Source organism: Grampus griseus, assembly GCF_964374135.1.
Source record: "Grampus griseus genome assembly, chromosome: 5".
NCBI lineage: Eukaryota > Metazoa > Chordata > Mammalia > Artiodactyla > Delphinidae > Grampus > Grampus griseus.
This window is the reverse complement of record NC_138998.1, coordinates 56,848,282-56,867,986: the sequence shown is the minus strand read 5'-3', so window position 1 is coordinate 56,867,986 and position 19,705 is coordinate 56,848,282. Positions and strand designations below refer to the sequence as shown.

The window sequence follows — 19,705 nt, the reverse complement described above, 5'->3', positions numbered from 1 at the left end:
AAGCATATGAAAAGACGTTCATCATTAGCCATTAGGGAAATGCAAATCAAAACGACAATGAGATACCACTTCTCATCCAATGGATTGGGTATAATAAAAACAATAACAACGAGGGTTGGTGAGGATGTGGAGAAACTGGAACCCTCATACATTGCTGATGGGAATGTTGTACAGCCACTGCTGAAAACAATTTGGTGGTTTCTAAGAAAGTCAAATGTGGAGTTACTATATGACACAGCAATTCCACTCAAAACAAATGAAAACATGTCCACATAAAAATTTGTACACAAAATGTTTATAGCAGCATTACTCATAATAGCCAAAGAGTGGAAACAACCCAAATGTCTACCAACAGATGAAAGGAAAAATAAAATATAGTACATCCATACAACAGACTATTATTCAGCCGTAAAAAGGAATGAAGTACCAATACATGCCACAACACAGATGAACCTTGAAAGCATTATGCTAAGTGATAGAAGCCAAAAACAAAAGATCTCATATTGTATGATTACATTTATATGAAACATCCGTAACAGGCAAATCCACAGAGCCGGAAAGTAGGCTAGTGATTGTCGGGGGCTGGAGAGAGCAGGGGAAACGCGAAAGGGACTGCTATCGTGTACAGAATTTCTTTTTGGAAATTAACTGGTGATGGTGGCACAACTCTGTGAATCTACTAAAAAAAAACACTGAAATGTACACTTTCAATAAGGAAATTATATGGTATGTGAATTATAGCTTAATAAAGTGGATAAAAGTAAAAGCTAACTAAACAGCCCCTATTTCTTCACGCACATTTTTCTATCTCAAGTCCTCCTCATAGCTAGAAGTTTATCCCATATCTTTCCAATGGTCTTTTTGCTACTGAATTATACAATTTAAAAGGGTGAATTAATCTCAACAAAGCTATTATTTAAAAAAGGAGGAAAGACAAAGATTGTGACTTTGCTACATGGGCAAAATAACCATCCCCCAGCCTCATGTAGCAGATTATGAGCTGAAAGGTCATTTTCTGGGACACATCCAGAGGACGCAGTAGGACCAAGGGTTAACATCACTGAGGATCACATCAGATTCCAAAGCCATCCCATTTTCTGACCACCTACCTGGCTCTTCCATGTGAACAATGATCCAGTTGAAGGCCACTTCGGCTCCCATATTTCCAGTAAAATACACAGCCTTCCGACACGCTTCCAGAGGGAAACCCATCTCGGCCAGCTGCATCACCGATGACTCATCGATGTCTGATGCTACAGAGCACACAGGATATTCTGGTGTAAAAAAGTCAACCCTATTTCTTCTCGTCTTAGCTTCTCTTCGCCCCTTATCCACATGCTACCCAAAGAACGGGCTATTTTGTTTAATATGTACATGGTGGTTTAACTGTGTTTTGTTTTAAGCCATCCAAATATTAAGCTATTTGAGTTGAGTTTTAATCTTTGACCCGAATAGGAACCATGGTAATTACCTGAACAATCCAAGCACTGAAAAACAACTCTCTAATTTCCTATGGGGAGATCTAGTGTATTCCCAGAACCATTTCAGTCTCGTACATCACTCTCAAGACCACTACAGCAGCCTCTCCTATGGACTGCTGAAATTTGAAGAGAAAAGCATTATCTACAGGCCAAAAAGCCTATTCCTTAAATCTCACAGAAGGTTATAGCAGGCTTTTAGATATATTAGCAATCATAGAATGTAATCAGCTCTGAGAAATGGAGAGCCCAATGTTATGACAGAAGAATGTGTTTGTTAATTGTATATATTTAAGATATTAAAAAAGATTGCTTTACAAACCTAACTTCGGTTTAGACACAGATTTTGTTTTCTTTTCACAATAATATATAGATATTGGTAGAGAGGTGTGTGTTTATCGATACACAGACATAAATATAGATCTGTATGTGTATGCACACATATACATGCTTGTATGCATATGTATACTTGTACATGGGTGTGTATGTATGTCCGTGTGTGTGTACACATACACATCTACAAAGTGCTCTCAAATTATACCAAAGGTGGGGAGGGAACAGGAACACAAAACATACCCCTTATATTTTCCATGTCCTGAGGTCTGTAATCTACTGAAAACTCTGCCAAAGATAGCAATCAGTAGAAGAACTGAAGAACAGAGACATCTGTTCTACAAAAATTGTACTGAAAATGTATTTACCAAAGTGCTCTCTCAAGAGGATATACAAAACATCCTATCAAGATAAAATTTTAAGAAAGCAATGATGTAGGACAGCAGTGAATCCCCAAATGTGTTCTAGAGAATCCTAGTGTTCTAAGAGAGATGTAATTACTGAACCACAAAACAAGGGACTTCCATGGTCAAATAAGTTTTTTAAACCTGCATTCTCAATTCTCTCTAGAAATTCACAGTGTGCATTAATGTAGTGAAAATTCTAAAGTCCTATAATAAAGACTCCTGCAGTAGGTTGGGATTAACACATACACACTACTATATATAAAACAGATAACCAACAAGGACCTACTGTATAGCACAGGGAACTATAGTCAATATTTTACAGTAGCCTATAAAAGAATCTAAAAAAAGAATATATATATATGTGTGTGTGTATATATATATATATATATGTATAACTGAATCACTGTGCTATACACCTGAAACTAACACATTGTAAATCAACTATACTTCAGTCAAATAAAATATTAAAAATATTTTAAAATTTTAGTAACAACAACAAAAAAGACTCCTGTGGTAAAGAAACTATGAAACTCTTTCTACAGAATACTTTTCAACACCTTGTAAAAGACCCTGTTCCCCAGAATGCAGTTAAAGTAATGCAGCTTAATAAATGTATGCATGTATATAATAGTATATTAAATTGAAAATGTATAATTGCATTTTGGGGAAAATACAGTGAGCCAGGCACAGGCAAAGAACACTAGAAGGACAGATGCCAAATGTTAATAGTGGTTATAGATGAAACCAGAGATGACTGTTTTCACCAATCCATAATTTCTACATATCTTTTCACTTTAGAATAAGAAAATAATCAAAGTTATTCCTTTTAAATATCTGAGAAAGGTAGGATATAAATGTAAATTAACCCAAGATAATACTGTTTTCTCCTGCTGAACATAGGTTATTGCTGATAAGACAGCAGGCTTAGATCGGGGGAAAATGGAAAATGGCTGAATGCTCACTGTCACACAGGCTCTGACACAGTTCCAACCACCCATCACCTCCCCTGGGGCAAGATCCTGGAGGCCGGCTCTCTGCAGGGTCAGGGGCATCGAAACTCCTCACATTCCAGAAAAGGTCGAGTGACATGAAAAGCATGCTTGATGCCTAGCCCTGGCTCTGGTCCTAGCTCTTGGGTCTCTGAACTTTCCTAGGTCTCAGTTTTATCCTCTATAAAAGGTCACCTACTCTGCCCTTCTTACCGTGACATTCAAACAAGAATCTGGGCTTTGTATTAATAGTACAGTTAAATACAGTTGAAAGAATTTATGGAGTAATAAACTCAACATGACTCATGGTAACCATTCAAAAATATTGTTATCATTACAATCAGATTATTTACAGAGGCAATGGTTCACCCATGACGCTCGCTGACCCTAACAGCCTTTCCCAGCAATCAGCAAATCAAAATTGGCCCCAGAAAGGAAATAGGGAGGTCTACGCCATGTGATCGAACACGTAAAGCGTTTGCAAAGTAAAACACTTGAACTTCTACATTAACAACAGTGTCTCCAGAAAGGCTTTGTAGACAAAAAGATTCAGAGTATTTTGTGTTACACACTCCTCCTTCCTGCTAATTAATATCTAAATATTCACTATAAATAGTTTATTTTTTTCATGTTCTTTAGAAAATCAAGAGTATCAACTCTCACAGGTAATTACAAGAACTAAACGACTACAAAATTGACAAACAATCAGATGGAACTAACACCCTTAAGAGTATTAATTAATACTACCACGTCCTGTCAGTGGTAGACCTTCATTATGTGTCCAGAAGCAGGAGTGGAAAAAGTGACAGGCCACTGTGCCATCACTGCAGAAGAAGGCCTACTCGGGGCCAAAGAGGGAAGAAATGGCATCATTATCCCCCGTTCACACACGAGGAAACTGAGGCTCAGAGAAGTTAAGTTAATGATTCTAGATCACACAGTCACAAATGGCAGAGCTGAGATTCCAGCTCAGGGCTGCTTCGCTCTCACACTAATGTTCACTCTCCCGAACCACAGGGCCACCTAATCACCATGTCACTGGTTTAGATTTGCTGCTACCTCAACTTGCAGACCAAGGACTGTGCCCACCCGGAAAAGCTGCACATACACAGGTACAGAACAATGCCCCTTTACTGAATCCCACAGATAAATGAGTTAGACCGGTAACAACAGTAGGACACTGAGAAAAAAACATAAAAGATACATACGGTCTATCAACTGGTTCATCAGGCGATCTGGAAATTAAAGGACAGGGAGGGAAGTGAGACCAAACCACGGCAAAGTGTTCTGGAGAAAGAAAAAGAGTTACTCCGGAGCACTTGCTCACCACCGCCCCCCCTTGAGATCCCACACTGTTGTCAGCCCCTCCGTCCCCCCGTCAGACCACCCCAGCCTGCACGACATAAAGTCATTCCAGGAAGGAGGGAGAATACCAGGTTTCAGGCAGTTAGAGCAGATAAGCAAGACGCTCTGCTTATCATCTTATTGAACTAAATAATTTCTCTCCCTGTACTTCTAAGAACTCTGTATAATTACAAACCAAGGACTGTTACTGAACATGAGAGAAAGCAGGAGCAATGGTAATAAACCATCTTGTATTTCTCTGACACTCAAGACTGATCTCTTCTTTCTAGAACCTCTTTAATGAACCACCTGTACCCCACATAACCCAGGCTGCCCCACTTACAGGCCCCTTCCCTGCTCTCCGTCCTCTGTAATTTAGCATTTAGAGAATACTGTAACACAGGTGACGACGCTGAATCCTAGCTTGCTCCTCCTGGATTCACCTTACCCCAACATGGTCACCAATAATATACACTGCTCAGCTGATGGAAATCCTGTGGTGGCAGGGCCCCCAGCCATCTGGCACTATTAGCTAATGTACCTAATTAACTCATTACGAAGGTGAACAGTAAACAGGTGGGCAAACAAAGCCAGAATGAAAGTGATTTCACTAGAATAACTGAGCTAGTAATGAAACCAAGATTTCTCCACACTGCTTTTGGACTCACAAAGGCAATCATTTTTTGCATGTCCTTTTCCCTTTAAATGTTAAGTATTTTGAAAAAGGACTACTTTAAGGTTCAGAGAGTAAGAGAAACCCAAACTGCTCCCTTGCTATGAAGCAGTGACAAAGATGGGGAGGTGAGACATGGGCAAGATTTTTAAAACCAACACACACGGTTCTCTAAAGGTACTCTAAGGATACAGCTCCCCCAGACGAAAAGCCCACTGAAAACACACCCCTTCTCTTCCCCACAGGCCCATTAGGGGAAAGAGGGAGGCAGGGAGGGAGGCAAAGTCAGAGACAACGTAACCTAAGAACTTTCTGGAGATTTGCTGCCCTCTACTGCCAGTGATTTCCACGGGCCCATTTCGACCACTCACGATGGGTCTCTGTGCCTCTTCCCATGACTACTGTAAGCTTACAGTTGCAGCCAGGCTTCACTTCTGTGTGTCCACAGTGGGTTGCAACACAGGAAGGGACAAGGGAGTGGTGGAAGAAAAGGGACCATTCCAGCACAGGAGTGGGGAGGGGTCGAGAAGGTCCTCCTAGCCGAAGATGGTACCTTTTGAGTCATCAGGAATAACTACGGGGGGGCTGATGTCCGGAAGTTCCTCCTCTCCTGGCTGTAACCCCCTGGCTCGGAGATGGTTGATATCAAGTAGGTCTGGCATATCAATAGAAACATCTGCAAAACGAGAGAGATTATATTCACTGGGCTCTCCAAATACCCACAATCACCTCCTAAATCCAACACCATTAACTCTATGCACAAGTGTCTAGGCAGAGCCAAGGGATGCTTTACAGTTCCCTGGAGTAAATCACGGGACCAGAAGACTCACTGAGACTGATAGGATTTTAATGCAGAGTCAGGGGAAACACAGAGGCAGGGTTTCACACTGAACAAGAACAAACGAGGGAAACCAGAGGTTGAAAACTGGGAGCCCATAGAACACTTGTAGACACTTTCTGCTTGATGTTTTTAAAATGTTGGCAACAAATTCCAATTTTTAAATTGGAAAATGTAATTCAGAAGTCCAGATTTCCAACTCATTTTGAAAAACAAACACCTGTAGCGGAGTCTCACACGGCAACAACCGCCTGGGGCTGATCTTTAGCTCCCACCCTAGGGCACCGTGTACCCTCCCTGCCCGTCTGTCACAGACCCACCACTCCCACGACCCTGAGCATCATATTTGTGCTATTCTGATTCTTATGGCAGAGAAATGTTTTTCCTAATCCACGTCTTCATGCAAAATGGGAACACCCAAGAAAGACCAAGACTGCTATCGCTACCTGTTTCCTACACCCAGCCTACTTCTTTTATTTACATGATCACCCTGTCCTTATTAGGCATCTGAGTTTGCAACCTGTAGTTTATGCCTTTTCTCAGATCATGATGGGTACTGTGATTATTCTACCTAAGGTAATAAAGAATGAAGCTTTAAAGAAATTAATTGAACCTCAAATGTATTCGTCTTGAGGAACATTTTTTTTTAACTTCTCAGCCCAGTTGTCATTGTGTTGACTTACTCAAATACAAAATGTATCAGTCTAACAACCTGTTGAGATTTATAACTGCACACATTCGGATATGGTCCTAGTGGAAAATGGGTTCAAATGTTGGCAGAGGACATGTCTCTCGGGCTTGCAAACAGAACCTGAAAATACTATCCCCAAAACCAATTATGATGCTAGGTACGTAAATCCTATTTTTAAAACCACCACCCAAAGAAAAGGCTTAGTTAAAAAAAAATTTAAATCTCAGCAGACAGCAAAATCAAACACAATGTCTGACCAACAAAATCAATACAACTGTTCCTCAACAGAAAATTTCAGGTTCATTAAAGAAAGCTTTGAGGCTGCTTTAATTTCAGCAAGACTGTGAAATCTGATCTGAGTTTTTTATCCTTTACCGATATTCGAAGGACAAAGAAAAATAAGAAAACTGTTTCCAAAGCAGTTCAAAGTCTTGAGAAGTCAGTTTTCTCTCTCAGGTCCAGGGAGGAAAGGCTGAGTGACAAGCAGCCTGCCCTCTGCCCTCCTCCCTGCCCACAAAATTATTCCACCAGGAAAAGCAGGATAAACTACAGGCTCACACGCTGCATAATGCCACGTGGAAACAAGTGCTATGCAAACTGTTAGTGCCAGAGGTTTCTGGGAAATCACTCCCTCGACTTTACATTCTTTTTACTTATTGCCTTCAGATGAGCAGATGAGTGCTTAATTAACCAGCATAGGGACTGATTGTTGTTTTTTAAGTGCTTAAAAACATAAAAACTTTAAAAGACTGGCAAACAGTCTGAAGTACTTGCTTGAGAAATCAGAGGGTAAAACTGTACATCCTTCCACTGCCCTGAGGACAGCCTAGGAACACCTTGATATTCAATCGAGATGATGGAGAAAATGTTCCTCTGCATTGTCTGGAAAGCTAACCTCTAACAATGGTCAAGGGCCTTTAAGATTAGCAAGAAGAAAGCCCACTTCAGCCAAAGTCACGTCCCTTTCTTGACTTTTTAATACAACTGACTATACTCATGTTATTATTAACAAAATGCGTATGACTTAAGCAAATGTCATTAGCCACACCTGCCTGCTTCAGAGGCAGAGGCAAGATGCTAAGAAGAGAGTATATTTTCAATTACTTGCACCTCCAAGTGTGGTTTTCGGACCAGCAGCATCAGCATCACCTGGGAACGTATTAGAATAAAGCACTCCTGGGCCCTCCCACCCCCAGACCTGCTGAATCAGCACCTGCATTTTACCAAGATCTGTTCAAGTTTGAGAAGCATGGTTTGATAACGTGAGGCTCCTGTTTTCACTCTTAGAATCTGGTCATTCCAGAACCCATTATTAGAGGGATGGGTTAGCATGTGGCAATAATTTTTTTTTTTTTTTTTTTTACTATCAGTGCTTATCATATATTATCTTTCAAAAGAGAAAAGTGGGAATCACGGAAAAAGAATGAAATGAAACTGTTTCTGGCAGCCAGCCACATGGGCTCTTTCACATGCCATGTTTTTTAAATAGCTAATTTGATGTTACAAGCAAAAGCATGCAAAAGATACCTACCAAATTTTTTGGGAACCCAGTCAAGACCAAAAGTGAACTTCTTTATCTGCACTACCAAGTATTCAGGGAATGAGGCAAAGCGAGATGTTCTGGGAAACACAAGGGGATTAGATCAATGAAACAAGGCAATATGAATACAGTTCACGAAGCATCAAAAGCTGTGTCTGAGGCACACCCCGCAGTTCCAGTGGCTGCACTGATGAGGAGGAACACGCACACACACCTGAGTGGACACACACTCACCACCTCACCATTCATCCTGGCCTTTTCACGAGAAGAAAATGTTTAACAAGGACCATGTTGTCCCTGAGGATGATTTTGGGCACATTGCAAAATTATTAATTTTACTTTGCTGTGGCATTTTATAGTTCTGAAAAGTGGTTTTCAACCATAAACATTTGTTTTCTTCTAAAACCCTTGCTAGAATTTAGTATATGTATTTGTAGGTGTGTGTGGGCACCTGTGCATTGTGTTTGTGTAGGTTTGAAAAAGCTCCCTGAGCAATCCTGACACACACCCAACCTGCTCCCACTAAGAGTCTCTATCTGGTAGCACAGAGTTTCCATGAGGAGGGTTTATTGGAAATTTGGTTGAGGCTGACTATTGGAAATGCCAGGGCCTCATTAAAATACTACTGCACCTAAAATCCATGGCCACATGGATCCTAAAGGTGTGTGTATATATCTAAATCTGGGCCTTAAATTAAAAAATTAATATATATGGTCAATGTCTTAAGTTTCACTTCAGACTTTCAGGAATGCTTAATTGCCTGAACGTGAGTTTGACAATTTTATGCACAAACTATTCAATTTATACACCAAATTCATGCCCCGGTTCCAGCTCATTCTCTCCACATTTATTATCTTGTTTTATAACGACCATTTCCATTTAAGTGTCAATGTGGGTACAGTAGGTATATGGAAAAAAGAAAATCAGCTGTAGACAGATACTATAGGTACCTTTTAAAATAAAAGATTCTAGAACATGCTCCTTACAAACTCTATTTTTCAAATCTAGTCACTGCCTTCTATGTGACATGCATCTTCCCAGAATTCAGAAAACAACGCTAATGCATTGCTGCCCCCTAGTGTACAAGAGAAGCCACGGTTCAGGGGCAGAGGACTGTCCAAAAAGTGTCAAAAGGCTTGGATGCTACTTAATTCACTCCAAATTGGACCCTTTTTGAAGCTTCATCTTCACATTTAGAAAATAGATTTATTAATAATTTCTACCTGCCAGGGCTGTGCAATGTTCATGAAATGACATGAAACCACCTGGCACACAAGACTGTGCTGTGTATATCTAAGGAATCAGCATGATTATTACTTTGTCATGAAAGAGCTAGAATCCACGAGGCCCTGGACACTGACCTGGTTTGTCACTGATCTGTATTTTGCCACAGGCAAGTCACTTACCCTCTCTGGATCTCAAATTCTCCATCATAAGGAGGATAGAAGGGTACAGGCAATAATATAAGGGAGTTCTTCAAAAACCAGGAGCTGAACTATCATTAGCCTGCCTCACTTTCCAGAAATTACACATTACTGCTAATTAGGTTTTCCTATCTTCTGAGAAGCAGTAATATCAATACATTATCATTCTTAAATACAGATGAATCCTCAGTTTCACCAAAAACCAAGAAACTCCATCTGGTATTTTCAACCACTGTAAAAATGTCCTCTCTGACCCCTTCCTCTTACCACATTCACTTAAAAACTGGAAAATATATAATAGTGAAATCAACCAAAAGTCCTCAGTAACTCAATGATTTCCAAACTGTGGTTCAGGAGCCCAAAGACTCTTGCAGTTGCTCTGCAGTCAGTATCCGGGTGAGGAATCAGCCGGTAATACCATGGGGTGGGAGGCAGTGGAGGAAACTCGAGGCTGGTCGGCTGGGGGGACTGGCGAGGGATAATTTAACACATCACTTTGTTATGGGTAGCTACCAACCTAAGAGTACCAGAAAGCAGGTTAGATGGTGCCCACCTTATATTTACCCTAATAGGTAAACATTCCTTATTCATCTTTGTAACCTCTGTAGGGTCTTAAGCTGAATCACACATGTAGTGACGACTGCTCAGTATAAATGTGTCCAATCTCAATGAATACTTGGCATTCATTCATTCGAGGCTTGGGACATCAAGTTTGTTAAATCCAGCAAAGTTATACACCACTTATCCTCTTATTCCTAAAATCACGCCTGGAATTAAAATTTTTCTTGAAAAGTTATGTATTTAATAAATACCATTAGAATATAAATCATTCAAAAAGGTCTAGACAGACACAGAGCAAATTTACCTCAAAGAATTGTTACGGGAACGGAGTTAGGACATAAAGTGCTTAGAACTTTATGTCCTAAGTGCCTGACAACAATACTTTATCTATTGACAACTTATTATTATTTAAAATATAACAATTGTTCACTTATTACAATTCAGGCAAAAACATTATGAAAGCCTTAAATATACATAAACTGTCCCTCTCCCTGAAATTGACTATTTTATTGAAAACCTGGTCGCTAAAAAAATACAATTCTATCCTTTCCACTAAATATGTTGAAAACATGATAATCAACCAAATTGTACAATCCAAGGCAAAAAAAAAAGTAATGTAGTAACAATTACAGTATATATTTACTCCACCAGACACTGTACAAAGCATTTTATGTAGCTTATCTGTCTTAATCCTCACCTCAACCCTACAAAGAAAGTTATTTTATTATTCCTAGTTTACATATAAGGAAAGAGGCTTATGGAGGTGAGGTCACTTGGCCAAGGTCACATACCAATAAGTTCTATGCTGAGGATTCCAACGCTGCCAGTCTACCTAAAGCTTGTGCTCTGGAACCCCACACCGTGCTTTTCTCTTCGTAAATGATAAAGGTCAAGACAAAATCTCTCCCTGTTGACCCTTAATCCATGAGCTGCTTGAGGGTCTTGTTCAATTCATTGCCCAGAATATACTAGATGAGCAATAATATTTGCTGGGTGAATAAAATTTCCAAACACTAATATTCTTCCCAGTCACTGTCTGTTCAGGACCAATTAAGGGAAGGCTCTTTATGTCTGGTCCATACTGACCCAAGATCTACCAAGAGGACATCTTTTGCCTCTTCCTGGCCTTTCAGACTCTGGGTCTAACACAAGAAAAATTCAAGGCCCCAAATTAACATCATAAGGAGATAATGTCTATACTATTGGCAATAAGAAAAGGCAAGAAAAAAAGATCTTTTAGGAATCCACTGAACTGGTTTCCCCAAAACTATTATTTGAAACATGATAAGGTATAATAAGGAATAAACAAGGCTATATAAGGATTATAAAGATACAAACATAAGCAAGCACGATAAGAAATATGCGGGCAGTGTACAACACAAGGATTAAGAGTTTAAACTTTGAACTTGAATGCATTCCAAGTCTGCCACTTAGTGGCCAATTACTTCTTTTATTTCCTCGTCTGTAAAATAGGGAGAATAATGCACCTACCTCGTAGCAATACTAAGAGGATTTAAGTGATAACTGATGGGAGACACTTAGCACATAACCGGGAATAATAAATGTGCCATAATGGTCGTTGCTTTGTTACCCTAAAACATTTAACCATAAGAGCATGTGTGTATGCAAAAGACAGAGAAAATTTAATATCTACTGTTAAGGCTTAGAGAAAGCAGAGAACCCTCCTCAAGGATGCTAGGTTAATTATGTTAGCACTGCCTACAACTAAATATTTTGTAGCATTTGAGGAGAAAATCAAGTCAGCACGCATTATTCCTCCACTCAGGTGTAAGAAGGAATTGGGTGGTGACTTTGCCCCAGGATAGAACGCAAGCTGGGAAGTGGACACAGGAGAAGAATCCAGATCTCCCAGGGATCAGAAACTGTCTCTGTGGAAAGCTAACACCTCCTAGCTCCACTTTAAAGATGGGCCTTTTCCTAGTGATGAGAAGGCGCCTTCCCTAAGGCCCAGAGAGTGACATACTCTCTGGGCCTTAGGGAAGACTCGCCACCACTTTACTGAAGAGCACAAAAGGGTGACCAAGTGGACAGGCCAATGAAGACCACTCTGCAGCTCACACGTGATGCTGGGGGCTTCCTAAGCCTAGAAAGCCCCCGATCACTTCCACCCCATACAGTATCAGAATTAAAGCACAAAGAGAAAAGGATGTTTGAGGAATCTTCAGCCTACTGTCAATAATTAAATTTAGGAAAACAAATAAATAAAAATCAACACGCTGTACACAAAGTCACACAATGTTGTATATATTTCAAAAAGTTGAAAGAAAAAAGTTGTTTCCACCACTAATATAATATAGTGTGTAGCTTTCTAACTGCCCAAAGATGTGTCCAGGTTGTAGTGAAGAGAATCTTGAACATTTAACATGCCAGCTCACCAACTGTTATCTTCAAGGACACACACAAACATACGCACGCGCGCGCGCACACACACACACACACACACACTCCAAAACTGAGCAGTCCTCGGATGAAAACTTACCCCACAATGGATAACGGATAATTGAACTATTATTAATCTCATTTAGATATGAAGAAACTTTTAAAGGAAATTATTGTAAGAAAATATGGCTTTTTTTAAGCTCTTGAAATAAATTCTTGTTTTCCCATTTTTAACACATGAAGTCGTCATCTGAAACAGAGGCATCCTGAGAGATGGCTATCACACAGAATAAGTAATTCAGGTTTGACTGCTACTTGAAGTTGTGATAAAAACAGCCAGCAGTAGCTCGTCCATGCTTCCCTGCCCTTCACATCAACAAGAGCTCAGGCATAGCCTAGAAGAAAAATGGCTGAAGAATATCTGGAAGTAGTAAGACTACCAGAGTCTAACTTTCAGACCTTCCCCCTTTTTAGGCCACTGTAAATACTCTTTCTCCAGCTATATGAAGTGTGCCGGCAAAGACTTGACTGTATTAAATCAATTAAGGTGTCAAGTGGAGAAAAAAAAAATTTTGTTAATGTACCTGACAATAAGGCTCACAATATAGAAAACAGAACATCTCCTGACCACATCCTGGGCAGCTCATTGGAACAATGCTCAGGAGCCCTGATGTCCACTTTGAGATACCCTGAGACCCCAGATCTCCAGGCAGGTACACACAGCCACCAAGTTCTAAGCCAAATCTTTCATTTTGGAATCAAAAATCTATCACAGTGGAGTATAAATACTTAAGACTATCATAAGTATTTTTCTAATTTCTTCATTAATATCATCTTGCCATGGATGGGGAGGGTTCTTGGCTATACCCTCGACAAAAAAAATATGAAAAGAAAACGCAAATTCCCTATAAGGGATAAACTACAACCTGGCTTAAAAAAAAAAAAAGCATTCCTTGCACATGATACAGATTACAACAAGCCTGTTTTACTGGACAGGTCTCACACAAGTGAGGTCTACAACAACTAGTGCTGTGTAAATCATAATCCCATCTTGCCACACATGAGCAAGCATGCAGACCTGTACAATGCCCCCCAACCCTCCCCTAACCCGGTCCCCACCTCTCAAGGCCCCCTCCTTATCCTACTGCCACCACACAAGTGCGCACACACTTACTTCACACCCGCAGACTTTGCTTGTAGGGCGCTGCTCCAGAAATCATCAACGTTTTCTGGTTCAGAAAAGGCCTGAAGGCAGGCACTAAATGGTATCTTGGCACGAACCAGCTCGGGAAGGGGTCTTCTGTTTGCTTCTGCTTCCCTTCTTGTTAGTTCATAGGCGATCAGTTCATCTGAATAAAAGAGCAAATGAATGACTTTGCAATCAATTTCGTGAAATGAAAAAGACCCCCTTGAACAATGAACCATCTTCACTGAAGGTTTCTGGGGTGGGGCAGGATTGCTTACTTGCTGCCCTCCACAGAACCAGAGGAGCCTGCTGAAATCCTGTTTAGAGTGGCACTGCCAGGATGCAGTGAGCCATTCATAATTTTTTGCCTGTTCCCCTTTGAGACTGACGGGAGGGAACTGTGAACTCCAGCCCAGGTGAGAGGTTCAGACCACGCATGTGCTGTTAAGTGATCCACAAACCTGGACTTTCATTTGTCCAGAGGTCAAGGCTGGTTTGATCCCAATACCACCCTCTAATCACAAAGTCTTCACACCAGAGAATTTCACACTGAAAGAAATCCAAGGGCTCACCTCTTCCCGGCCCTTCACTATGATTAGAGGTCATGGAGGGTGCAGACCAAAGAGCAGGATGAACTATAAGGACCGCAGTTATCCAGGGCACCCAGCCCATGATCCTACCCAGCACTGCCAAGACAACTTCGTGTTGGCGTTACCCGACACTGCAGAGAGCAGAGCGGCCAACCTAGAAGGCCTTTCTACACTATCCCTGTTCAAATGGTTACACACCAAGGGAAAAAGAAGTGAGTGCACCGTGAACTTCCCAAGAGTCAGCAGATCTGCTCTTGGAAACTACCTGCAAGTCAAAATTTTATATAGATTTCAAATGGACCTTTCTGGGAATTTCTTCTGTTACAAAAAAATCCCTTCTGATTTATCAGGTTTTAGACACACTGATATACCTTTGTGTTTTCTTAAACACATCTGAATATGCTTTCACAGTTCATTCCCCAGTCCAAAATCAGTTTATGATGGACTTCTATCTAGGATGCTAGCATTAGGTGTTCCCAGCAATCAATTTCCTGAGACTAAATTTTAAGTCTCCTTTCTGAAAAAAAAGGAGATTTACCACTCATAAAGTCTGAGTTAGGATCACAGAACTGAGCACAATATGTGAGTATCCCCAAGGTAGGCAAGAGACAGCAATTAAGCCTAGTGCTAAAAAGGAAACAAACCACAGACACCCCCACCCCCATTTCTACTTTGTATAATGAGTAAGAATTTAAAACCTGGTCAAAAGCTGCATGAGTTTATAGAAAATGGAAATCGTTTCATCTTAAAATCATCATAATCACCATTTTCCAATTAACACAATAAAGTAACTACACCTCAAACAAACAAAAAAAAAAAGGAAAAACGCCAGCCAGGGAGTCATTAAACCTTACAAAAATGACCAGTTCACAGGAAATAAGCAATCTAGCAGATATTTCTCCTTTTTCTGCTTCTAAGATGTTAATTCTAAGAAATACCATTCATCTATTCTGCTTGGAAAGAACCAGATCAGACTGACTGAAGGAACCTTCCCCTGAGGTCCCCCCACCTTCCTCCTGCTTCCAAGGTCCAGAGACCCTTCCAAGGAGCCTCGCCCCACAAAGAGCCCTGCCACGCTTTATCTCCCACAACAGGCATCTTACTCGGATGCCAAAGCTGGATTATTTTTAAGAGGCCTCTCTCTGCTTGAATGTCTCACATCAAAACATGCAGCTCTGGGGCTTCCCTGGTGGCGCAGTGGTTGAGAGTCCGCCTGCCGATGCAGGGGACACGGGTTCGTGCCCCAGTCCGGGAGGATCCCACATGCCGCGGAGCGGCTGGGCCCGTGAGCCATGGCTGCTGAGCCTGCGCGTCCGGAGCCTGTGCTCTGCAACGGGAGAGGCCACGGCAGTGAGAAGCCCACATACCGCGAAAAAAAAACCCCCAAAAAACCATGCAGTTCTGGGGCATCCCTGGTGGCACAGTGGTTGGGAGTCCGCCTGCCGATGCGGGGGACGCGGGTTCATGCCCCGGTCCGGGAGGATCCCATATGCCACGGAGCGGCTGGGCCCCTGGGCCATGGCCGCTGGGCCTGCGCGTCCGGAGCCTGTGCTCCGCAGCGGGAGAGGTCGCGGCAGTGGGAGGCCCGCGTACTGCCAAAAAACAAACAAACAAAACAAAAGAAAAAATAACATGCAGTTCTGATCACTCCCCTCAGACTTTCCACACAACTTGTGAGTGATAATATTACAAATAATTTCCTCTAAATTAAGCTGCCTCTAAACCAACCAGGTGGTCAAATTTATAGGCACTGAAGTAGGTTCCCTCCATAAGCCCTCCACAAAAATGTCAGAAAGTCACATGGGGTCTGAGGAAAAGATGAAAAGAGACATGCAAACCAGACACCGTCCGGGCTGGGTCTGCTCCTGATATGACTTCGCAGAGACTGAACTGCAGTATCGCTGACTTGAGGGTTTTCACGTGTGAAGAAGCACACTGCTCATTTCCCACTTTAGAACGTTACCCTTGTTGGTTGCCGCCTCCATGGCCACAGGTAACTGCATCAGGTAATCCACCCTCTCCGTGTAGCGGACTTTTCGGGTCTGACAGCACTGAATACGTTCTTCCACCAAAAACCGAAAAACATCACTTGGGTTTTCTGAGCCAATGCGGTTCCTCTGAAGGTTGGATTATAACAAGTTAGTAAATTTGTGGATATTAAGCCATGAATAAAAATGAGCACAGAATCAAATATAAAGCTGGTGTAAAGATCTGGTGTTACTAAACGCTCCCCCTGGGCATGCCAGTTCACCAGAGTACAGGAAAAGACTGGTAGTTACCTAAAGTCCAAAAATGGGAGATTGGTTAAATACAGTTCATCATGTGAATTAATATTATGCAGCCGTTAAAAGTCATGTCAGAGGGACTGACCTAGAAAGAATTAGAAGAAAGGAGATGTGGAAGCCCAACTAAAGAGAAAGGGAAAAAAAAAAAAATCAAGGACTGCCCTGGAAAAATTAAGCCATGTATGATATGATTATATAAATGCACTAATGTAAATTATACAGAAATAAAAAAGAAATCATGCTATATTCCAGTAGGTGATGACGTGGCAAAACGTTCACAACAGGTTAAGTGAAAAACACTGCTCACAAACCAACACGTAGAAAATGGATAGCACCTGGAAAATGCCTGGGGGGGGAAGGGTCAGATACCAAAATGTTAGCACTGCTTGTTTGTGGGAGCACGTAGCATGGGAGGTTTTGATTTTCTCCTTTGTGCCTATGTTTCCACAAGGAACACATCTGTCATCAGGAAAAAAGTAGTTATTTTTTAAGAGAGGGGAAAAAGGCCTTTAATCATGAATTCTCAGTGGCCTTTAAAAAACCACAGCATCTATTAATGTGAGTCGACTCTGCTTTGAGCCGAGTGACCATCTCAGAGTGATGGCAGGAGGACACCAAACACCACATGGAACTCTGAAGGAGCTTATCACAGAGACAAAAAACAAAAAAGGCAAATGAAATAATGGATAAACACTCCCAGAACACGTTCAAATTAGGAGGAGAACAGAGAGTCCCACAAGCGCCCAGGAGGCCGGGCACGAGGGGCAACTACATCAAGCAGTCCGAGCAGAGAAAGGCCCAAAGACGCCGACTCTGAAGCGGCCCGGCCAGGGAAAAACTTAGGTGGGGAGTGGAGGGGCGGAGCATTCCAGCCACACCAGCGGGGACTGCACGCAGGGGTGGGCACACTTCTTACAACCCTTTTGAGCATTTCTGAAGACTGACTTACCTCTACTAGATTCACCAGGTGCAAGAAAAATTCCTGGGCATCCTGCTGTCTGTTGGAGGAGAATTCCGGGTGGCTCCTGCTCACAAAGGCCTTAAACATGCGTGGTGAGATCCCATTCTGTTGAGGCTAAAAAATAAAAATAAAACCAACTCACAATACTTTCATACACATTAGCAGCACTAAGTGGGCAGCAGGGTGGGGATTAATATTAGCCCCGATTTCAGATAAGAAAACTGAAGCCCCCGTTAGCTAAATAGTGATAGCGGCCAGCATGCACTGGATGTTGATTATGTACCAAGCACTGTGCTATGAGCCTGACATGAGAACAGGATGGGGCTCTTCCTGTTGACTTCCTCTGAAGGAAGTTAAAGGAGAGGAGAGGTCTACAGCATCTCCTGTCCCCCCCGCCCATGAGGGAACAGGAGAAAAAGTAAAGGAAATGGCTCTGCAACACCCCAGGCAACCACTGCAGAGCTGCCGGGCTCGTGGAGCTCCCAGGAGCTTGCCCTCACCTGGAGAAGCGGAAGGAGGCTGCCTGCAGCTGCCAGGATGGGAAGAGCAAGGACAACTTTGGCTGACGAGGATGTGTGACCTTCCCCGGGGGCTAAAAGGACAGCTCAGAAGGCAGCCAGGCTCCCCCAGAAAGGACACTGCATAAGATGATGGGAGGGCAGCTGAGGAGACTCGGGCAGGAGCTTGGGGGGAGAGGGGGGGTTACAGAGGTCATCGGGGAGGGCATCAGATAAAAGGTCCCTGTGGAGGTCCCTGAGGGGACAAGCAGGGGTGGAGGGCATCTGTGAAGAACCACTAATGTGCCCCCCACAAAAAGGCCGGCCATGATAGAAGACTCATGGCAGCCAAGAGGGAGCAAACGCACCAGCTCAGGCAAAGGCTCTGCCTTGTCTCCAATCCCCCCAACCCTTGATCCTTGACTCTGGAGGGGCCAGAGGGGGTGGGAGGAGGCAAAGAGGTGGAGCAAGGACAAACAAAGACCGGAGGATGCCGACGCCGACCCTTCTACACTGCTGGTTTCCAAGCCTCCCGAGCTTGGTAGCGGGAGAAGCTTTAAACTGGCTTTAATGTGAACTGGGCTTTTTTTTTTTTGCGGTACGCGGGCCTCTCACTGTTATGACCTCTCCCATCGCGGAGCACAGGCTCCGGACGCGCAGGCTCAGCGGCCATGGCTCACGGGCCCAGCGTGTGGGATCTTCCCGGACCGGGGCTCGAACCCATGTCCCCTGCATCGGCAGGCGGACCCTCAACCACTGCGCCACCAGGGAAGCCCTGAACTGGGCTTTGTAATGCTGTACTCTGCAGGAAATCCAGGCACTCTGCCTGGGATACTCCGAAGAGGCAGAGTGGAAGATCCACATCACCTTTAAAGACAGAGGTGGGCTCAGGATAAAGCTGTCTCCATCTAATAATGGTGCTGCATGTCACCTCGTTTAATACTCACAGTAACCCTGTGAAGAAGGTTCTACCATCTTCCTCATTTTGCAGCTAAGGAAACTGAGAACTGCAGAGAAGTGCCACAAAGGTCTGTCAACTGAAAGTGGTCTTACGACCAGATTACTATGCAGCCAGCAGAGAGCAGAACCAGAATGAACCCCAGGTTCTGATCCCGATTCCAGGCTCTCGGCAGCAAAGCCAGAGCGGCAGCTGTAGCACAGCACGTCTCAGTGAGACGAACCTCCCCCTTGCCAATCAAGCAGAAGAAGTAACTCATGTGCTCTCTGCAAAGGTGCACCCACTTCTCAAAACCTCCACAGGCTCAGCTTCCAGGCCACCTCCCCCTCCTCTGAAGTCCAGAGAAGTTGCTCTCTGTGCCATCACTGAGCACAGAGCACAACATGCCTCCTACTTCCTTTAACTTTCAGCCCGCTCTGGCCTGTCTCCTCCGCCTGACTGCAGTCCTTGGCAGGTGGAGGCCTTGTCTCACACTTCTTTGAGATCTGGACACCAGGGTCAATGCCCAGGGTCTAGAGGCCACGACAGGTGTGCACAATCACACAGTCAG

General features: G+C 42.8%; 1 protein-coding gene across 1 annotated transcript in view; it reads right to left on the bottom strand.

Moving 5' to 3' along the window:
* Positions 1-19,705, bottom strand: part of USP13 (ubiquitin specific peptidase 13) — a 128,435-nt gene that overhangs the window by 36,527 nt on the left and 72,203 nt on the right. Inside the window, exons 11-17 of the mRNA XM_082654287.1 lie at positions 17,689-17,814; positions 16,418-16,571; positions 13,853-14,027; positions 8,285-8,373; positions 5,778-5,900; positions 4,416-4,442; positions 1,110-1,253 (exon numbers count right to left, since the gene is read on the bottom strand). Of these exons, the coding sequence (XP_082510413.1) occupies positions 1,110-1,253; positions 4,416-4,442; positions 5,778-5,900; positions 8,285-8,373; positions 13,853-14,027; positions 16,418-16,571; positions 17,689-17,814 (838 nt within the window). The remainder of the gene's footprint in view (positions 1-1,109; positions 1,254-4,415; positions 4,443-5,777; positions 5,901-8,284; positions 8,374-13,852; positions 14,028-16,417; positions 16,572-17,688; positions 17,815-19,705) is intronic.